General features: G+C 56.7%; 2 protein-coding genes across 7 annotated transcripts; one reads left to right on the top strand and one right to left on the bottom strand.

The window, feature by feature from the left end:
• The first annotated feature begins 279 nt into the window (after nt 1–279).
• ELOF1 (elongation factor 1) lies at nt 280–5,652 on the top strand. 5 transcript variants are annotated; one of them, XM_035703606.2, is made up of 4 exons: nt 280–424; nt 4,373–4,506; nt 4,666–4,736; nt 5,019–5,159. In XM_035703606.2, the coding sequence occupies exons 2-4, from the start codon at nt 4,391–4,393 to the stop codon at nt 5,060–5,062; spliced, it is 231 nt and encodes a 76-aa protein (XP_035559499.1). In that variant the 5' UTR covers nt 280–424; nt 4,373–4,390; the 3' UTR covers nt 5,063–5,159. The 5 variants fall into 5 exon arrangements, with proteins under 5 accessions (XP_035559499.1, XP_025313422.1, XP_048954434.1 ...); XM_025457637.3 differs by having other exon boundaries at nt 281–424; nt 5,024–5,652; XM_049098477.1 differs by having other exon boundaries at nt 307–428; nt 5,024–5,652.
• A 3,527-nt stretch (nt 5,653–9,179) lies between these two features.
• Nucleotides 9,180–15,748, bottom strand: CNN1 (calponin 1). Of its 2 annotated transcripts, none has more exons than XM_025457635.3 (7): nt 15,587–15,748; nt 13,366–13,487; nt 11,201–11,267; nt 10,966–11,103; nt 10,671–10,781; nt 10,029–10,175; nt 9,180–9,945 (listed from the first exon to the last, which is right to left on the bottom strand). In XM_025457635.3, the coding sequence occupies exons 1-7, from the start codon at nt 15,647–15,649 to the stop codon at nt 9,700–9,702; spliced, it is 894 nt and encodes a 297-aa protein (XP_025313420.1). In that variant the 5' UTR covers nt 15,650–15,748; the 3' UTR covers nt 9,180–9,699. The 2 variants fall into 2 exon arrangements, with proteins under 2 accessions (XP_025313420.1, XP_025313419.2); XM_025457634.3 differs by lacking the exon at nt 15,587–15,748 and adding an exon at nt 14,160–14,317.
• Between the last annotated feature and the right edge of the window lie 4,172 nt (nt 15,749–19,920).

Genomic DNA, 19,920 nt, shown 5'->3' on the forward strand with positions numbered 1-19,920 from the left:
GCACTGAGATACTGGAATGTGTCCTCATGTGGGGACATCCAGGTGGCCTGCGAGGGGCTGGGGCTCCAGCTGGGAGAAAAGACAAGTCAAGACGCTGCGGCCAAGGGCGGGTTGGCCTTTCCAACGCCGGGAGGGCCCAGCCACCACCTCTCACTCCCGAAAGGCGGTAACCGCCACCCCCGGGAACTCACCAGAAGCGCGGGGGCGCACTACCAGTCAGAAGCGCAGGCGCCCTCGCGCAGGCGCGCTGCGACCCCGCCGCCCGGCCCGGGACGCGAGTACGCACGTGCGCTGGGGAGGCGGGGCTGCTCGGTGGGCGGTCCTGGCCGCGGGTGAGAAGAGGTGAGGGGTTTCCGCTTCCGGCGGGAGGCGGAAGCCGCTGTCTCCCGGGTGAACGAGGCCGTCGCAACGAGGGGAGAGGAGTGTAGGTGACGGTTCGCGCTGGTGGGCGTTGGGGCCTGGCGTGACGGGGCGCTCGTCTACTCGGGGGCGCAGCCGGGGCCCAAGAGGAGGCGTCGAGGACCCCGGGTTTGGGGGGTGGACTACCGGGGAGCTTGACTCCCCCGGACCCCAGCCCGCCAAGCGCCGCTGCTGGGTGGCCTGGCTCCCACCGGCGCCCGGCGGGAGGCGTCGCGGAAGCCTCGGTGAGCTTGGAGGGACCGCTCCCCCGCCGTCTCGTGAGTCACGGCAGGGCTGGGGACTGATCCCTTTTCCAGGCGACTTTGGCGCGCTCGGACCTAGGTCGCCACGGGGCAGGCTAAGGCCCTGGAGCTTTGTGTACGGCCAGACCCCATTCTGGTGTGGGGTCGGGGGTACTGCAGCCGCCGGGTAAGAGGAGATTCCGGGACCCGTCCATACCTTCTGATTCAGGAGACTTACTTATTCATTCAACAAGTAGTTATTGAGCGCTTAATGCATACCAGGCACTACCCACGCTGGGGATTCAGCAGAAGGCAAATAGTGCGTCCCAGCCCGTTCCCCTCGGGGCAGATCTGAGATGAGGTTCAGAATCTGCATTTTTTTTGAGCAATCCCCACCTCCACCTCATCCCCCCGCAGATGATTCTGTTACAGGTGGTACCTTTCCCAGCCTTTGGGAAAACAAAACACCGCTGGGAGCAGGTGAGAGCGTGGGCTGTAGAACTGGCCACACCTTTGGGGTCCCATTTCCTCTGCTGTCCTATTTCGTACCCTTTTCTCCCCATGGCGCACTGAGCTCCAGCTGTACCAATCTTTCTCTTTCTGGGGGGAAAAAAGCTGCCTCTGCCCCCAGAGCCTTTGCAGTTGCTGTTCTGTCAGCTTGGACTATTTTGCGTGGTTGCCTTCTCTCATCATTCGGCCCTCAGCTTAAATGACGTTAACCCCAAGGGTCCTTCGCACCCCCCTCTTTTTTTTTTAATTTTATTTATTTATTCATGAGAGAGAGAGGCAGAGACGCAGGCAGAGGGAGAAGCAGTCTCCATGCAGGGAGCCCGACATGGGACTCGATCCTGAGTCCCCAGGATCAGGCCCTGGAGCGAAGGCAGGGGCTAAACCGCTGAGCCACCGGGGCTGCCCTCGCACCCCACTCTTACATGAAATCGCCAGGTTCCAGAAGTATTCGCTTAGTGCTGATTGATTAATCTCATAGCACTTACTGATAATCGAAACTATTTCACTTATTAAGTTAAGGGTCTTTCTTCCTCTACTAGAATAGAGGTTCCACAGGAGTAGACACTTTGCCTGCCTTGATTGCAGCGTTGCTGTCATGAGCGGAGGCCCTGGCATTGGTTCATTCATTCATCCATTTAAGGTTTGTTGAGTGCCAGCTCTGGGCCACCAAGCAGTTCTTGGCTCTGTTGATACAAAGGAAAGACAGAAATCCCTGCTACCATAGAATTTACATTTGGAGGGAGGTAAGTGGGGTGGGAGATGCAGGGAGACCAACAGGGAGGCTGTGTGAGCATGACTAGGACTCCAACTATAGTCTTGGTGAGAAGTGGGCAGACTCTGGATGTCTTATAGAGGTAGAGCAGCAGGATCAGGATCAGATAAGGGGTGTGAGAAGGAGAGAAAGGAATTGAGGGTGAGTCCAAGGTTTTTGGATAGAGGGATTTGCTATCTGTTGGCATGGGGAAGACTGAAAGAGTGTTGAGGTGTCAGCAGCTTGTTTTTGAATGGGTTATGTATGAACGTGTGTTAGCATCAGGTGAAGGTGTAGCCAAGGCAGTTAAATGAGCCAGTCTGCAGTTGAGAGGAGACACTGAGGATGGTAAATCGGGGGGCATCAGTATAGCAGGGGCATTTGAAGCCCTGAGGCTGGGTGAGATCTCCATGCAGGTGAGTGCAAATGAAGTGGACCCCAAAGCTTGAGCTTATGGGCTCATGTACCATTAGAGAAGTTGGGGCTGGAGGGCGGGGGCAACAGCAGCAGCAGAAACTGAAAGGAGCCCCCATTGAGGCTTGAGCAGAGTGCAGAATCCTGAGAACCACATGGAAAGGTTAGGACTAGTGACCAGTGTGTCCAGTGCCCTGAGGAGGAGGGGGCCTGCCCCTTGGGGTGAGCAGAATGGTGAGGAGGTAGAGGGAGAATAGGAGGAAACAAATGAAGACAGTACAGACAGTTCTGCTAGATAAGCCCCCAGAATGAAGAGATGGTTGTGTTTTTTTTGTTTTTTCTATTTTTAGAGAGAGTGCGAGAGTGGTGGGAGGGGCACAAGGAGACACAGAATCCCAAGCAGACTCTGCACTGAGTGCAAAGTCCTACATGGGGCTCCATCTCTGGGTCCTGAGATCATAACCTGAGCTGAAATCAAGAGTCTGTGCTCAACCGACAGAACCATCATCCAGGCACCCCAAGAGCTGATTGTTTTTAATGATGTGTTTAATAGCTGTGTCTGTTAATGATCTAGTTGAAAGAGAAAATGTGATGTTGGGATCCAGAAGAGCATGGACATTCTTCCATAGCAGAAGAAGGAGGGCAGAATGGAGGGGTCCTGGGGGCTTGTGGATGTTCTCCACTGACTACTTCTGTTTACTCAAAGAATTGGGAACGCTCCAAGTTAAGAATGAGGGCGGGACATAGAGAGCAATTGCTAAATCTGAGTGAAATTCTGGTGGTATTTTCTGGCAGGCTGCCAGCCTCCCATGTCAGAGTGGGATGAAGCTAAAGCCACCCAGGAGGGGGGTGGAGGGGGGGTGGCAAGAGGGGAAAGCACCTTGGGAAGACACTCCCAGGTCTGGTGCTTGTAGAATCCTGAGCACAGTGCCTGGTGTGGGAGTTGTGCTCGGTGTTAGCCCCTGCTTCCAAGATATCTGTCCCTCGATGTCTCTCTGGCACTTGATCCCATCATTTCCCCCCAACATCTCATTCTTCCTGTACTTTAGACATCAGAGAATGGTGCCACCTTCTTCCCCACCCACCCTCTCCATCCCCCACCACCTTAGGAGTCATCCTGGATCCTTCCTCCTCTCACCACACTCACTCCGCTGATGTGTCTCAGTCTCACCTACTCCTTCAACAGCCCTGTCCTAGTTCTGACCTCATCTGCATTCAGATCTCTGACCTGTTCTCGATGCCTTCAAAAGGCAGTGATTCCATCCTTTCTTTCGCTGCCCCCAGGTTCCATCTAAATCCCTCCCACCTATTCCTGCTCCCTCCTTAGCCTGCCCCTCACCCCTGCCTGTGTGGTCCCCAAATCCTGGCTGGCGCTCTCAGATATGTGTGCTCAGTCTTGCTATGTGGCGTTTCTCTCCTCAAGTTGCCTGTCCCCTCTTCTCTGCCCAACAGCTCCTTATCCATGGGGAGACAGCTCAGGAGTTCTTCTGGAGGATCTGCCGGATGCCTTGAGTGTCATTCCTCCTAGGTGCCACTGGCATGTCCCTTTGACAGGAGGAGCAGCTGCTCCTAAAATCACCAGCTTCTGAGCACTTAGGCCCTGCCCAGCCTTGTGTAGCTGGTCTGTCAGAGTCTTTTATGTCATCCTCACCAGGAGCAGCGGCATCCCGTGTGGATGCCAATGATAAATGGGCCAGGTCCTATGCTCAGCCCTTGACTTACCATTTGTCGCAGCAGCCCCACAAGACCCCTCTGAAATACTTCAGCTCTATTTTACTGACAGGAAACTGAGGCCCAGGGAGTTTAAGTCACCAGTGTGGGGTCACCTAGTAAGTGGTGGGCCGTGATTAGAACTCAGGCCACCTGATGCCAGAGCCTGCTCCCATCCCCCCTGCCCAGAGTGCACCTGATTGCCCGCCCGCCTGCAGTGGGGACTGGGGCCTCATCCCACAGAGGCGGAGCCTGAGGGGCCAGCCAGGGCTTCTTCCCAGCCTGCCTCCTAGAGCCTCAAGCTGGGGGGCCCCCCTAGTTGCTGACTTTTGCCCCTGTCCCACAGGTTTGTCCTCCTACAGACATGGGGCGCAGAAAGTCCAAACGGAAGCCACCCCCCAAAAAGAAGATGACCGGCACCTTAGAGACCCAGTTCACCTGCCCCTTCTGCAACCACGAGAAGTCTTGTGACGTAAAGATGTGAGTGGGGGACAGGGCCTCCTCTCTCCTCCCAAAGTCAGAAGGCAGCTTCCCTGCCCCCACTGTCCTCCTTCCTGCCCCAGGCCATCCCAGTTGGGGGGATCACCACCCATAGACACAGGCTTCTTGACTCACCAGTCCCTCCACCTCCTGTTCCAGGGATCGTGCCCGCAACACCGGAGTCATCTCTTGTACCGTGTGCCTAGAGGAATTCCAGACGCCCATCACATGTATCCTTGGGAAACCAGGCTTTTTCCGGAAAGTGGGGTGGTGAGGGTGGGGGGCAGTCAGGGCTCCCCTTCCCCGGTGGGCTGCCCTAAGGCACCTGGCCAGGACTCTAGTCTCTGCATCTCTGGCCCTGCTGTTTGCCCTGGTGCATGGCTATGACTGCCCAGGAGAATAGGTGCCACCTGCTGACTTCCATAGGGCGTGGGGCAGGGATCTGGCTGACACCAGTGAGAGGTGTATACAGGGAAGGGGTCCATGCCACCAGTTGCCCTTGACCTCAGCGGCCCAGATCTGTCAGAACCAGTGGATGTGTACAGTGATTGGATAGATGCCTGCGAGGCAGCCAATCAGTAGCAATGCAGAGGACCCACTCCCTTGGTGGTGCCGCCTGCCATGGACCTGCCCCGCTGGCTACCAGTCCAGAGACATTCCAGGGTCCAGGGTGTGGGTCCAGGGCCTTCACAGCCCTCCGTGTGGATGGTGTGGGTCTGGGTGTGAGTGTGTATGGCTGTGAGTGTGGCCATGGCAGCGTGCTTGGGGGCACTGACTGGAAGTGAGGTGGGCACCCCAGGGGCCTGAAGTGCTTCACTTGGCTCTGAAAGCCTTTAACTTGCTTGCTCCTCCTCGGAGCCTGTGTCCTGACATTCTGGACAAGGCCAAGGCCAGCAGAGGCAGCCTCGGGACTCTCCAGCCTCCTCACCCACCTCACCAGCACCTTGCCCATTTGAACTGGACTGCCCTCCCTCCTCCCCTGCCTTCCAAGGCCTGTGGCCTGAGATTCAGAGCCACAGTCCCATAGTCCCCTTGGGCCCTAGCAGAATAGCCCCTTTCCCATTTAGTTGCTTTTGTAGAGGAGGAAGGGGCGGGGCCAGGGATAGCTGTCAGTCACCAGCCCTTAAATAAAGCAGCGGATGCAAACTCCTGCCTCTCTGTGATTTCCTGGGTTCTGGGTCAGGCCCAGGGGCTCAGTGAGGGAGAGGAGGAGACTGAGGCATTCGGAGGTGGCCTAGCAGGCCATCAGAAATCGGGTTTGGTTAGCCCAAACTGCCCATTTTGTCCACCCAACAGGCATTTGTGGTAAAACCAGGCTAGTGCTGGGCCCAGGGAACATGGGCCATGAACCTGCAGACATCTGGCCAGGCAGACATCTTCAGGCACAACAAAATGGGGCCAGTGGAGCCTGGGGTGGGATGGGGGGTTGGCCAGGGTAATTAGAGAAGGCTTCCGGGGGCTGGGGCGGGGGGAAGGGCGGCAAAAGGAGCAACACTCAAGGCCCACCCTGTACCAGAAGCTGCTGTCAGGCTTGCCCACCTTACCCCACTGTGAGGCAGATGCTCCAGACTCACAGGTGAGGAATTAGGCTGAGATGGGAAGTCACTGGCCTAAGGTCCCACAGCCAGAAGGCTGCAGAACTGGGCCTTGAACCCAGGAGGCCTGGCTTCATAACCCCGAGTCTGTCTTCTGAGTCCAGGGTCCAGGCTGAGGGAACAGCTCATGGCCTCCTTGGGGGTAGAAGAGTAAGGGTCTCTGAAAGGGATTTTTTTCTCTAAGGGTGGCGAGAGGTCACTGAAGGCTGGAGGTGGGGCCAGATGCACATGTGTGATACAATAAATATTGGCCTTTGTCCTTAGTTCCTGGCACAGAGTTCCTCAAATCCTTGCAACTTTCTAAATGATAGGAATGTCTTTTGTCACTCAAAGGTGCCCCTTTTGATCACACCTGAGTTGATGCTGGTCACCAGAAAGTGATCACTGCATGGGACCCTCTGTAACACCCACAACCTCTGAGGAAGGGAAGCAGGAGCTACAGGTTAAGCTGTATAAAAACTTCAGCAAGGGGTGCCTGGGTGGCTCAGTCAGTCACTTAGGTGTCTGCCTTTGGCTCAGGTAATGATCCTGGGGTCCCGGCATCGAGTCCCAAGTTGGCTCCCAGCTCAGCAGGGAGTCTGCTGCTGCCTCTCTCTCTGCCCTGCTAATGCACTTGCTCACTCTTTGAAATCTTAAAAAAAAAAAAAAAAAAAAAAAAATCTTCCAACAAGATTTGATGAGCTCGGGGTTGGGGGCCGTGGTGCTGCTGGGAGAGTGGGCACATGGAGAGGGTGTGGGAGCTCTACACCCTTACCCACACTGTCGCCCATGCACCTCTTCCATCTGGCTGTTCCTGATTTATATTCTTTTCTAATAAATGGTAACCTAATAAAATACAATGTTTGAGTTCTGTGAGCCACTCTAGTAAATTAATCAAATCTGAAGAGGTGGACATGGGAATCTCAGATCTCTTGCTGTTCAATCAGAAACACAGGTGACAACCTGGACTTAGCAATGGACCTGAAAGTGGAGGGACAGTCTCCTGAGCCTTTATCTTATGAGGTCTGATGCTGTCTCTAGGTCGTGTCAGAATTGAGTGAATTGCTTGATGGTTTTGGAAAAAAATGCATTTTTGAACCTGGCTGCTGGGATCTCTGGGTGGCGCCGCTACTGGTTTAGCGCCTGCCTTTGGCCCAGGGCGCGATCCTGGAGACCTGGGATCGAATCCCACGTTGGGCTCCCGGTGCATGGAGCCTGCTTCTCCTTCTGCCTATTTCTCTGCCTCTCTCTCTTTCTCTCTCTCTCTCTCTCTGTGACTACCATAAATAAATAAAAATTAAAAAAAAAAAAACCTGGCTGTTGGTGAACACCTGTGCATTGTATGGTGCCCTCAGACGGCCTTACAGTTATGGAGGTCCCGATGCTCTGGCAGCGGGGCTGATCAGCACCTGCATCTGGCCAGGGCCTCGAGCCAGGGCAGCAGGTGACCTGCGCTTTGCATTCCTTGTTAGTATTGCAGGAAGGATAATGGAACCTTCTGGGGCCATACTGAGGCTAGAGGGGCCTAGCACAGTGCCTGGGTTTGAGTGACGCTGAGACCCACTCAGGGCAGTAAGGGGTGTGAACAGCCGAGGGAGATGTCGAGCTGGCTGAAAGCCTTGGCCACTAGGCCCTGGGTCTGGCATGTGCCCCTTGCCCTGACATGCCCTTTCCTGCTGTCCCCACATCCGCCTCCAAAGTCCTGGCTAAGGTCCTCTGGCCCAGGCAGGAACCAGCGGGCATAGGCAGAGCCGTGGACAGGCGCCTGGGTGGAGGGTGTCCTCAGGGGTCCAGCAGAAAGGGGGCTCATGCCTCCGGCTTCCAGGGCCCGCCTACCCCAGTCACACAAGCCAAGTGCTAATATGGTGCTGTTTTCCCGAGGAGGCAGGGCCCTGGGCCAGGCATGGATCCTCCTCAGCATAGCTTCCCCATGCCGGCCCTGGGGGAGCCGGACTTGCACTAGCCAGGCCAAGAGCGCCTGGAATCCCTTTTACGAGGCCCCAGGGGCTGTGTGCGTCTGTGCATGCGGGTCTTCTGGTGTCTGTCTCTGCAAGTCCCTGTGTTCCAGCTTCATCCCCTATTACGAGGAAAGCAGGGGGACCCCTGTTCTGTAACCACCACCACCCCATCCCACCCCCCTACTCCGGCATGGCTGCATCCTGTCCTTAGGACAGCTAGGGCCCACATCCCGGGGAGGACAGGATCCCCTCTGAAATGTGGGGAAGTTGGGGCTGTACACATTCCTGGGGCCCTGGGCTGGCAGGCCAAGCTTGGGAATCAGCCCTAAGCAGAGGGCAGAGAGTGAGCCGGGCACACAGGGCCACCGTGCCAGGCAGTCTGCTACTCACCTGCTCTGTGCCAGTCTTTAAAGGGCCATTGCTCTGGGTCCCCAATGTGCTCATCCTCCACTGCCTTGTGCCCCCCCCACCCCCCCCGCTGCCCGCCCACAATCCACTTCAGGGTGAAACGGTTCCACCTGCCTACACCGGCCTCCAGGACTCAGCTTGTCCATTCTCATTGATCAGTGCCAAATGTCATCCTGTCTGGAGGCATGGTTTCATTTTTAGCTTCCCCATGTCCCCTGGAGGCTCCCTGTCTTCATTTTCCTGAGGGGGAAAACAGGCCTAGGGAGGGTGAGTTGCCCTAGGTGACCCAGCTAGTGGGAAGCAGGACCGTGATCCCATCTAGCCTGTCCCAGTGCTTGGGCTCTTTTTCACAACCCACAGGCTTCTCAGAAAGGCACATGAGGGCTGAGCATGTGTGTGTCGATATTGCGTATGTGTGCAAAGGTGTGTGTTGATGTGTCCTGAGTGGGAGTGCGTATTGTATGTGTATATCTGAAGGGGGAATATGTATGTGTGCCTAAGGCTGCAGAGTATGCACATACCATATACACAAAAGTAATGCGTGAGTGCAGATTTTGTTTGTGAGTTCCTGTCCTGGGTCCAGCCAGGTGGCTGTGAGCTCCATATGTGTATCTCATAAGTTTTTGTGTGTGCCTGTGACAATGTGCATGTGGGAGATGGAGTGTATCTAAGCAAGGCTGTTTGCACGTGTGCAAGAGCCACCCAGGCTCCAGGACAGAGCAGCCCTGAGACAATGATTTTACAGCCATTTATTGTGCTCCAGTGAAATAGAAAAAGAAAGTGCTCGCGTTAACAAACGCCGCTGTCACATCCACATATGCCAGTCGCTGCAAACCAAACCGCGTGTGTCCGCTGGGTCTCTGGGCATGCAGTTTGCTCCCACTGTGGGAATGGGGTGGGGGCAGGCCGAGCCTGGGCTCTGGGGGTTCTGCTTGGGGGGGACCTCTTGTCCTGGGGTACCCACCTGTGAGGGAGTGGGGGGACAGCTGGGGTAGCTTTGCTCAGTGCGTCCTTTGGGTGCTGTTGGGAACACCCGGCTCGATGGTGGATCCTGCAGCGCTCCAGGGAGGAGGGCCCCCTGCCCCCCCACACGCCCCCCAGTCTGTCCCCCCGAATGCTAACCCTGTAGGCAGGTGCCAGGGGGCTGGAGGACGCCATGCAGGGGGAGGGGGTCGGCAGGGCCAGCTCAGCCCTGCCAAGAGCAGCAGCCAGCCTCCCTGGGGGGAAGGCGGGGGGGGGGGGTGCCCAGGGCCCTAGGCAGAGTTATAGTAGTTGTGTGGGTGGTGGTTGTGGGCAGGCTCGCCCAGCTCTGGGTACTCAGGCGTCAGGCAGTACTTGGGGTCATAAACCTGACGCGGCAGCCCATACACTGTCATGCCCCGCTGTGAGGCCCCCTTGTTGCTGCCCATCTGCAGGCTGACGTTGAGTGTGTCACAATGCTCCATGCCCAGCCCTGGCTCGAAGATCTGTCGCTTGGTCCCGGGTGCAGTCATGCCGGCCTGTAGAGGGTGGATCAGTCAGGCTGTGGGGACAGTGGAGGGCAGGGGCACCCCCAACAGCCCCCCAAGGTCCCCACACACACCTGGCTGGCTCCCTTGTTGGTACCCATCTGCAGACTGATGGTGGCCTGGTCCAGGGGTTGGTCCGTGCCCAGCTTGGGGTCATAGAGGTGGCGCCGGGTGCCATAGGCCGTCATGCCCTGCTGGCTGGCAAATTTGTTGGTGCCCATCTAGGAAGCCAGAAGGAGAATCATCCCAAGGCTTGCAGAGCCTCACCACGGGCCATGAGACATAACATGTCAGCAGAAACTTGCTCGGCCCTCCAGCGAGGCGCTGCTTCCCCTCTCAGGCTCCAGAAGCTGAGGCCCAGAGAAGGCATGTCACAGGAGCTGTAAGTGGCTCAGAGCACCAGGGCCTGACTTCCAGGGTTCGAGTCCCAGTCCCGCCACTTATTACCCAGACAGTCCTGGCAACTGACCTAGCTTCTCTGGGTACCTGTTTCCTCATCGGTGTAAAGGGTGTAAGGATAACAGCACCCACTCCTTAGAGCTGTCGGAGAAGTAAGTTAGTGTACCGAAAATGGCAGGCACGGTGCCCAGCATACATCTGCGTTAAAGCCAAATATCCTGTGCCCCAAAGCCTGCAGGGACCTGGGTGCCCTCCTGGCCTCCTTGACCTCCCCGCTCAGCACAGTGGCAGGACCCAGGTGAGGAAGGGGCCAGTACCTGCAGCCCGATGATGTTCCGTCCTTCTCTTAGCTTCTCGGGCTCAAATTTCCTTTCCTGCTTCTCTGCGTACTTCACCCCCACATTCACCTTGTTCCCTTTCGTCTTGGCCTGGGGAGGGCGAAGGGAGCAGGGACTCGACTAGAGAACCTCCAGGCCACACTGTCCCCTCCTGGCACCTGCTCTCCCCCTGCCACCTCCACCGGACTCGGGGGGCACAAGTGGCCCCACTCGCAGCTCAGACTGTCCACAGCCCCGCACCCCTGCGCCAGACCCCCCTCCAAGCCACACTTACCATGCTGGCCAGGGCCAGGAGGGTGGACTGCACCTGGGTGTGGTTGGTGTTCTCAAACAGGTCGTTGGCCTCAAAAATGTCATGGGGCTTCACCCCATACTTGGTGATGGCCTTGATGAAATTGCCGATGTTTTCCAGCTGGAGGGGGCAGGCAGAAGTTAGCGGGGCGGGGGGGGGGTAGCAGAGGGGGCGCGAGGTGGGGGTGGGAAGAGTTAAAAAGGATGTCTGGGCTCACCTGGTGCCAATTTTGGGTCGACTCGTTGACCTTCTTCACGGAGCCTGGCTGGAGCTTATTGATGAACCTATAAGGCGTCGGGGAGGGCAATGGGAAAGGTGAGCTCCCCTCAGCACCCACGCCCAACCCCAGGGGAAGAGGGGTCAGGATGACAGCTACTGGTCAATTTTTGCCATTTCCTACCACCTCCAGCTCAGCCAAAGCCCCCTGATCCACCCCGGTGGGGATCCCCTGCACACCCAGGGAAGACTGAGACGGGAAAGTAAGCCCAGGAGCTGGGCTCCGGTCTCTAGAGGAAAGTCCCCTCATCTCTGCTATGCGGGAGTCTCTCCCTGGCAACTGCATCTCAGTCTCCTTGTCCCTTAGGGGCAACTGCACTGTGGAGAGCCCGCAGCTCAGGGCCCCAACTTCCCTCCCTGGCCTCACTCACCCCCTCGAGCTCCTCCAGTCTCTTGACTTTAAAATGCCACCCATATGCCAACAACTCCCCAGCATTTCCCCGCAGCCAGGCCTCTCACTCTCCATCCAATCCAGCTCCCTACCTGGCATCTCAAAGGCACCCCACCCCAGACTCCTGACACCCACTTTCGCCACCTCAATTCTTTCCATCCTCCCAGGCTCAGTAAACACATCCTGCTCACCCTCAGACTTGCTCTTGACTCTCCTATTCGGTTCTCCCATTCCTTGACACCCAACCCCTCAGCGGGTTCTTTGGCTCTGCCTTCTGAGGACATCCAGAAGCCCCTGGCTCCTTGCCACCTCCATGCTGCTCTGAGTTGTCTGAACCTCAATCCTGTGCTCTTGCAGGGGCCCCCTGTGGCTCCCAGGTTCCGCCTCGACCCCTGCAGACCCTCATAGCTACAATGGCCTTTTCCAAATAACTCCAGCTACTCCCCAGATCAAAAGTGCCCCCCGCCCCCGGTTTCCCTTCAGAATAAAGATCCTAAAACCTTTAACATGACTGAAAGGCCCTACAACTTCTGGCCCCCAGCTAACTCCCTCCACTTCCCCTAATCTCTCCTCGCTGTTCCTTGAACACACTATGCTTGCTGCCACCTCAGGGCCTTTGCACTGCTGCTCTCCCTATACCCTACTCCCTGCCTGGCTCACTCCTTCCTCAGATGCCCTCCCAGCTCCCTCACTCACTTCATCCAAGATTCTGCTCAAATGTTATCTCTTCTGAAAGACCTCCTAGACCATTCTCTACGAAGCAGCAAACCTTTTCCCCACCCCAGCCCTCCATCCTTTCCCCCTTGACTCTTCCCATGGCACTTCCCTCCACAGGCAAGTATGGGGTTTTTTCATGGATTGATCAATCTCCCCCATGAGGACCCAAGCTCTATGTGAGCTCAGAGTTAAATCTGTTCTGTTCACTATCCCCAGTGCCTAGACCTGCACACAGCAGGTGCTCCATAAATTCTTGGTGCACAAATGAATAACTGAGTGGGTGGGTAATCCTGTCTGAGCTAGAAACATCACAATGTCTCCCTATTCCTTATTCCCAGTGGGTATGCTAGAATAAGATCCCCCCACTCTGCCCTTTCCAGCACCTAGATCTTGGTAAGGCTGCACCTTCGGGAAGCTTCCCAAAAGGCACTCTCTGGCCATCACGGTCACCCTGTCCTGGGTCAGACTCAGAGATGCAGACAGGACCCTACTGGGCTCAGGGTCCTGGATCCAGTATTAGTGTCGCTGTGGACTCTGGAACCAGGGCTCAGAGCTGTGTGGATTTTCATTCCTCCTGGTGATTTAAGTTCTGAGAAGAGTAGAAAACCAGGCCTACTTAAGTTACTGTGGCATAACTCTCATGTCACCAAGCCAGCAATGAACAGCCAATGTTGCCTTGTTGCCTTTTAGCTGTGACCTCTCTTTCTTGGAACTCTGGAGGCCATAAATGGGCCTGCCCTGTCTGCATGGTGATCAAGCCTAGATTCTGGTCATTTCTGTCAGAACAGCATGGGCCTCTGGGCGATATGTTTTACTTAACTGGGCCTCAGTTTTCTTTCCTGTTAAATGGGCACAATGTTGCTGTGCCAATGCTATTTCAAGGTCTCAGATATCAAGTGCCTAACCCAGCTCTGAGCTCATAGTCATTTGAAGGGTTGAGGGGGTAAAGATGAATGCCCAGGTTGGGGGCACCCCAAGGCAAAGTCTGCCCCACTCACTCGCAAAGAATGATGCCATCTTTGAGACCATCCATGAAGTTGTTCCCAATGCGGCGCCCAGTCACCCCCTCGATCCACTCTCGAAGCTCCTGCTCTCGCTGGTGGTCATACTTCTGGGCCAGCTGGGGATGGGGGACACAGAGAAGGTGGTAAGGATGGAGTGGGGAGCAGAGTTGGCTCCAGGGACCCAATCTGAGGTTCCCTAGGCCTGGTCTTCTCATCCCTTCCCAACTAAGGCAATTCTGCTCCAGCGTCCATGGGGGGGCTGAAGTGGGCAATGGGCCAGGACTGAGGTGGCACCTGCCCAGGGGGCCATTCCGGACATTCTGAGGTTTGGCACCAGAGAATGCAGACAAGGGGGGTGGAGAGCGGGGTACTTAGAGCTGGGAGGGGTGGTGCCTGGCCTCTTGGTTCCCCCTCCAGGCCAAACTTGGGGCTTAGCTTCCCCTGGTCCTGCCCCCCCACCCCCCTGCTGGAAGCCTGGGCGCCTCAGGCAGGGGAGGAGGAGCCCTAAGGACGTGGCTCTGAGTACTGCCTTGCAGGGGACTGTTCTGTCTTGCAGGTCTGTCTGCCTCAGTGTCTCTCCAGGTCCTGATCCTCTGGGCTGTGGCTCTGGCTGGAGGCTCCGGGGAGGAGGGGGAGGGGACAGGACAGAGGACAGGACACACTTGTCTTTGTCTTACTCCTGGCCCCATGCATGCTCGGTGGTATTTCTCTCTCTCTCTCCCCGCCCCCCCATCCCCGCACCCTCTGTCTCTGTCTCCCCAGCTCCAGCTGTCCTTCCTCGGCCTTGCCTTCCTGTCCCCATCTCCCTGTGTCTGGCTGGGGGGTGGGGCTCGGGGCTCCTCTGTCTCCTCTCTCTCGGCCTCTCCATCCCCTGTCTCGGTCTTATCTGGCTCCTGGCTCAGCCTCCCCATCCGTCCCTCTCAAGTCTCAGGCTCCCAGAAGCTCGGCGTCTCTCGCTCTCTTCCCCCTTCTCCATCCTGCCCCCCGCCCCCCCCACCTCCCTTTCTCCAGAACCCTCCGCCCCAGCCCAGACAGGTTCCGAGACTGCGGGTGGAGGGGACGGAGCTGCCCCTTCCCCTGGGGGAGGAGGAGGAGGTAGGAGGGGGAGGCCCCTCACCTGGCCCCGGCCCTGCCGCCCCCCTCCCCACCAGCCCGGCTTTATAAAGCAAACCGGCCCTTATATAGCGCGGCCCCGCGGGCCGGGCTCCCCGAGGCCGCCTTATATGGCGCGGCGGCTTCGCGCGGCTCTGGGGCCGGCGCCGGGGGGAGGGGGGCGGCGCCGGGATCCCGCCCGGGCCCGAGCACCCGCCCCCCCAGCCCCCTCCTCCAGCCGCGAGGATCCCCCGACCCAGGATCCAATGCCAGCTCCCCCGCTTCCTCGCTGTACGCTGGGGAAAGCCACCCCCGGCCCTCGATGTTCCCCTCTGTCAAATGGGGCTGGGACTCCTGTCCTGGCAGCGCTCACGGAGCATTCCAGTGAGTTGAAGTTCACTGCCCCCGAGAAGCTGAACCCGACTCCGGGATGTGTGTGCCTTGGTGGCCGGGTGGCAGCGGAGGGCGATGCCAGGATCCTAGCTCTGCAACTCCCTTATGTCGAACCCTAGCTACTCGCCTCTCCTCTCTGAACCTCAGTTTAGCGATCCATAGCACAAGGGCGGTACCCGGATGTTTTCCCAGCACAAAATTAGGAGACCCCTGCCAGGTCCCTAATGCTCAGTCTCTGACCTCCCGGCTGTCTCCCTCTCCCTTCAGGATCTCCTTCGCCATGTGGGCCTCACTTCCCCAGAACCCCAACTCTCAAGCACTCCCCGGTTTCTTTTTGAGATGGGGGTGTGTGTGAGGAAAATCGAGTCCTTTCCCAGCCCCCCAGGAACACAAAAGGAACAGGGGACGGGTTAACAGGAGACTCTGATCAAGTGGGGGTCTTTACAGGGGACAGATCACCTCAGTTTACCCGTGGTTGCCTGTGTGCCCTCCATTTTACCTGTCCCCCAACAGTAGCTGAGGGCTCTGGGATGCTCAGGATGGGGAATAAGGCAGTCCCGACCCTAGATTTGTCCTTTTTCCCTCTCTGATTCCAAGTCACACGGGATAGGCAAGAGGGGGTCCAGGGAACCCCAAGAGCAGGGCCTCTGGCCTGCCAGGGTGTGTGGGCCAGGCAGAGGCCCTATATTGTTCTTGACCTCAGCTGACAGCCCACAGACGGGAGCCTTACCTTGTTCTTGACCTCAGCGGACAACCCATAGGCGGGGCCCCGGTTGAAGTGAGCAGAGGACATGCTGGCTGGTGGTGGGCACGGGTGGCAGTAGTGCCGAGGACAAGGCAGCAGCTAGGCTCCGTCTGCAACCTCTTCCCTCCTCACACGTTTTTGAAGCTCCGGAGGCGGCCCGGGCCTCTTCCAAGGCCTTCCCATTGGCCAAAGGGGCCTGCCAAGGGGCGGGGCACCCCCCACCTCGGCCACCCTCCCCCCCCGCCCCTCCCCCCGTGATGTCAGGGCCTTGGTATTGGGAGCTGATTGTGTCATTGTTTCCACCTAGGGGGGCAGCCTGGGTTATTATTTGGGGGGCGGGAGGGGGGGCGCTTGTTCAAAAGAGATGAAGCTTTTCCCAACCTTCCTGACCCTCCACTGTTCATTGGCCCTCTGGCTGGGCCTCCTGGTTTCCTCTGTGTCCATCACTAAGCCCATCTCTCCTCTCATTGAGGTCATCTCTCTTCCTCTTTCTGCAGTCCATGGTAGCTTAGTGAGCACCATCCTGGGTTTAACTCCAGACACCAACAGGCTATAGTGGGCCTCTGTTGCCACATCTGTAAAATGGACTAATGGATACTGCATGTCCAGCATGCAGTGCCTGGCCCAGGGAAGGCCTCAGGATAACAGCAATATTTCCAATGAGCATCTGGCACCCCACCTCTGTCCTTTCCAGCCCCTCAGAAGGATCTGGGGGAACAGAGATCCTGGATATTATCCTCTCCAACTACCTGTGGGGTTGCCATGGAGTCACTGTGTTAGCAGGTTTCAGGCCATGGACACCCCTGTATTTCTCCTGTCCCAGCCAGGGGGAGCTTTAGAGGGGACACCTGCAAACAGCCCCATCTGGCCAGATCTCACCCCTGGACCACACAGAGGTGGATGACATGACCACACCATGACACTTATGTCAAGGCGATGTTAGGGACACTTGGATGACATGTCAGCAAACTGCCATATACTGAGGATACGTTAAGGACATGCAATTAATTTGGTGTCCACATGCTAGGGGCGCAGCTGTGATATGCTAATGACAGCAGCCCCTTATGTCAGGCCCTGTTACAAGTACTATACCTGTAACAACTCATGCTTCACAACACCCTCAGAAATGGATGCTGTTATCATGTGCACTTTACAGATGGGGAAACTGAGGCACGGGGTGTGGAATCCCTTTCCGAGTGTCACACAGAGTCAGTGACAGAAAATTTGAAGCCAGACCCCTGTCCCTAATGCTACCAGGCTGTCAGGGTTCCTCACCCTCAGCGCTGTCCACGTCAAGGCTGGATCATTCTTCCTGGGTGGAGGAGTCTCTCCTGGGCCTCCTAGGACTTTAAGCAGCATCTCCAGCCTCTACCTATTAGATGCCTTGAGCACCCCCTTAGTCTTGCCAAGCAGAAATGTCTCCAGACACTGCCGAATGCCCCTCCGGGGTGTGTGTGAAGCAGATCTTTCCTGTTCGAGAACCACTGGGCTAAACCAATATGCTAAGGACAAGGTGACTAAAATAGATCGAATGAGCTAACAATTAGCTCCTGCTATATTCTAAGTGCATCGGGTCGTCAACGCATTCCTCCCAACAGCCTTCTGGGTTGGGGTCTATATGAGGCACAGAGAGGTGAAGCCCACCGCCTGGCGTTACACAGCACGACAGTGACGCAGCCAGGACTCGAACGCGCAGATTCCGGGATCCCGTCCACGCTGAGCGGCCCCCGGCGGGGCCACAAGCCGCTACTGCGCAAGTGAGAACCCGCGCCTCGGCGGAGCAGGTGGCTGGCGCCCCCTGGCGGCCGAGGAGGGGCGGGGCCGGCGGCGGGGCCTGGCCGGGGCGGCCTGCGGTGACGCGAGGCCCTGACTCACTCGGCTCCGCCCCCGGCCCGCGGCCGCTTGGCCATTTATAGAATCCGCGCGGACTCTGAAGTCACGGCCCAGGCACGACGGGGGCGGGGTGGGGGAGCTCTTGGCGCGTCCCCCGACGGGGCAGCCCGGGGTCTCCCTAGGGGGTGGCCCTTTCTGGGTCTGTCCTGTCCCTCCCGTTCTAGGTCTGTGTCTCTATCTCCTGCTCTGTCCCTAAGTTGCCACATGCCGGTCTCAACCTTGCCTACTCTTTTTCTGTCTTTGTCTATGAATCTGCCTGTCTCTCTCTCTCTCTCTTTCTCTCTCTCTCTCTGTCCCCTGTCTCTTTCCATGATCTCTCCATCTGTGGGTCTCTATTTCACCTAAGTCACTGCTTTTCTCACTCGATGTCTATCGTTTCTGTCTTTGTCTGGTTAATAGGGGTAGAAGCAGAGTCGGGGCTGATCCCATCCGCAGGCCCGGCCCCTGGGGACTCCCCCATTACTGGCTGCCCCCTGCGCAGTCTCCTACTTAGCTCCTGTCTAGTATTTCCTCGCCCCAGCCCTTCTGTGCCTCCCTTTCCCATCTAAATGAAAGGTGGGGGGCTCTTGGGGGGCTCAGGTGGTTAAGCGTCTGCCTTCAGTTCAGGTCATGATCTCAGAGGTCCTGGAATTGAGCTCAGTAGTGGGCTCCCAGCTCAGCGGGGAGTCTGCTTCTCCCTCTGCCTCTCCCCCTGCTCATGCTCTTTCTCTCTCTGTATCTCTGTCTCAGATGAATAAATAAAACCTTTAAAAATAAATAAATATATGAAAGGTGGAATCTTGTAAGAAATGGAGTTGCCCCGAACGGTCCAGGATGGTCATGAAAGAAAACCTCTGCCTCACCTTAGTATTTGGAGACCCCCTAAAACCTTAGCGCCTTTCAGAGCCATCTAACACACACCCATACACCTCTGTATTTGGTGTCTCCAGGAGACAGTGGCAGCCCCCTTCCCCCTGCCTGTCTGGGCAGCGCCACTCGGCCAGCCCCCTCTCACCCAGCTTTCCTCTCCTGAAAACAGGCAGAAGCTGTTGTTCATAATGGCTTCTGTTTCTGGAGGGCTCACTCCATGCCAGGCACTGTGCCAAGCACAACCATTTAATCCTCACTGCCACCCTCTTGGGGTGGAAACTTGCAGGCCCATTTAACAGACAAGGAAACTCAAAGTTCAGAGAGACCAAACCACTCAACACCACTCCTGCTGCTCCCAGATCCTTCGACACGTATTTTTTTTTCTTAATTTTTTTTTTTTTAATTTATGATAGTCACACAGAGAGAGAGAGAGAGAGGCAGAGACACAGGCAGAGGGAGAAGCAGGCTCCATGCGCCAGGAGCCCGACGTGGGATTCGATCCCGGGTCTCCAGGATCGCGCCCTGGGCCAAAGGCAGGCGCTAAACCGCTGCGCCACCCAGGGATCCCGTTCGACATGTATTTTTGAGCACCCAAACACACTCCCACCTCAGGACCTTTGTACTAGCAGTCCCCTCCAGTGGATACATTTCCAAAGAATGCCTCCATGGCCTCTCCCTCACTTCCTCTGCTCAAATGTCACTGCTTTGGAGAGGCCCTCCCTGACCTCCTGCTCTAAAATAATAGCATCTCCCACCCCTAGACTGATTGGGAGAGGACAGGCATGAAGGAATTGTTCACTTAAGTATTTGCACCTGCTAGTAACCATGTCCGCCTCCATAAAAACTTTCACTTCAGGGCAGCCCGGGTGGCTCAGCGGTTTAGCACCGCCTTCAGCCCAGGGTCTGATCCTGGAGACCCTGGATCCAGTCCCATGTCGGGCTCCCAGCTTGGAGCATGCTTCTCCCTCGGCCTCTCTCTTTGTGTCTCTCATGAATAAATAAATAAAATCTTAAAAATAATTTCACTTTAAAAAGTCATTTCTGTGGGGCACGGGGTGTATCTGGGTGGCTCAGTCAATTAAGTATCTGCCTTTGGCTCAGGTCATGGTCCCAGGGTCTTGGGATGGAGCAGGAGTCAGTCTCCCTGCTCAGAGGGGAGTCTGTTCCCCTCCCCCACACCCTCTACCCCCTCACAGACTCTCTCTCTCTCTCTTTTTAAAAATATTTTATTTATTTATTTGTTCACGAGAGACACAGGCAGAGGGAGAAGCAGGCTCCCTGCAGGGAGCCTGATGTGGGACTCGATCCCGAGTCTCCAGGATCAAGCCCTGGGCTGAAGGCAAGCTAAACCGCTGAGCCACCTGGGCTGCCCTCTCTCTCTCAAATAAATAAATAAAATCTTTTAAAAAGTCAATTTTTAGAGGGGGTGCGCCTGAGTGGCTCAGTTAAGCATCTGCCTTCACCTCAGGGCATAATTCCAGGGTTCTAGAAATCCTTGTTTCTCCCTCTCCTTCTGCCGCTCCCCCCCTCGTGCTTTCTCTCTCTCTCCCTCTCTCTCTAATACATAAAATCCTTTT

This window comes from Canis lupus, chromosome 20 (genome assembly GCF_003254725.2).
Source record: "Canis lupus dingo isolate Sandy chromosome 20, ASM325472v2, whole genome shotgun sequence".
In the NCBI taxonomy this organism is placed as follows: Eukaryota; Metazoa; Chordata; class Mammalia; order Carnivora; family Canidae; genus Canis; species Canis lupus.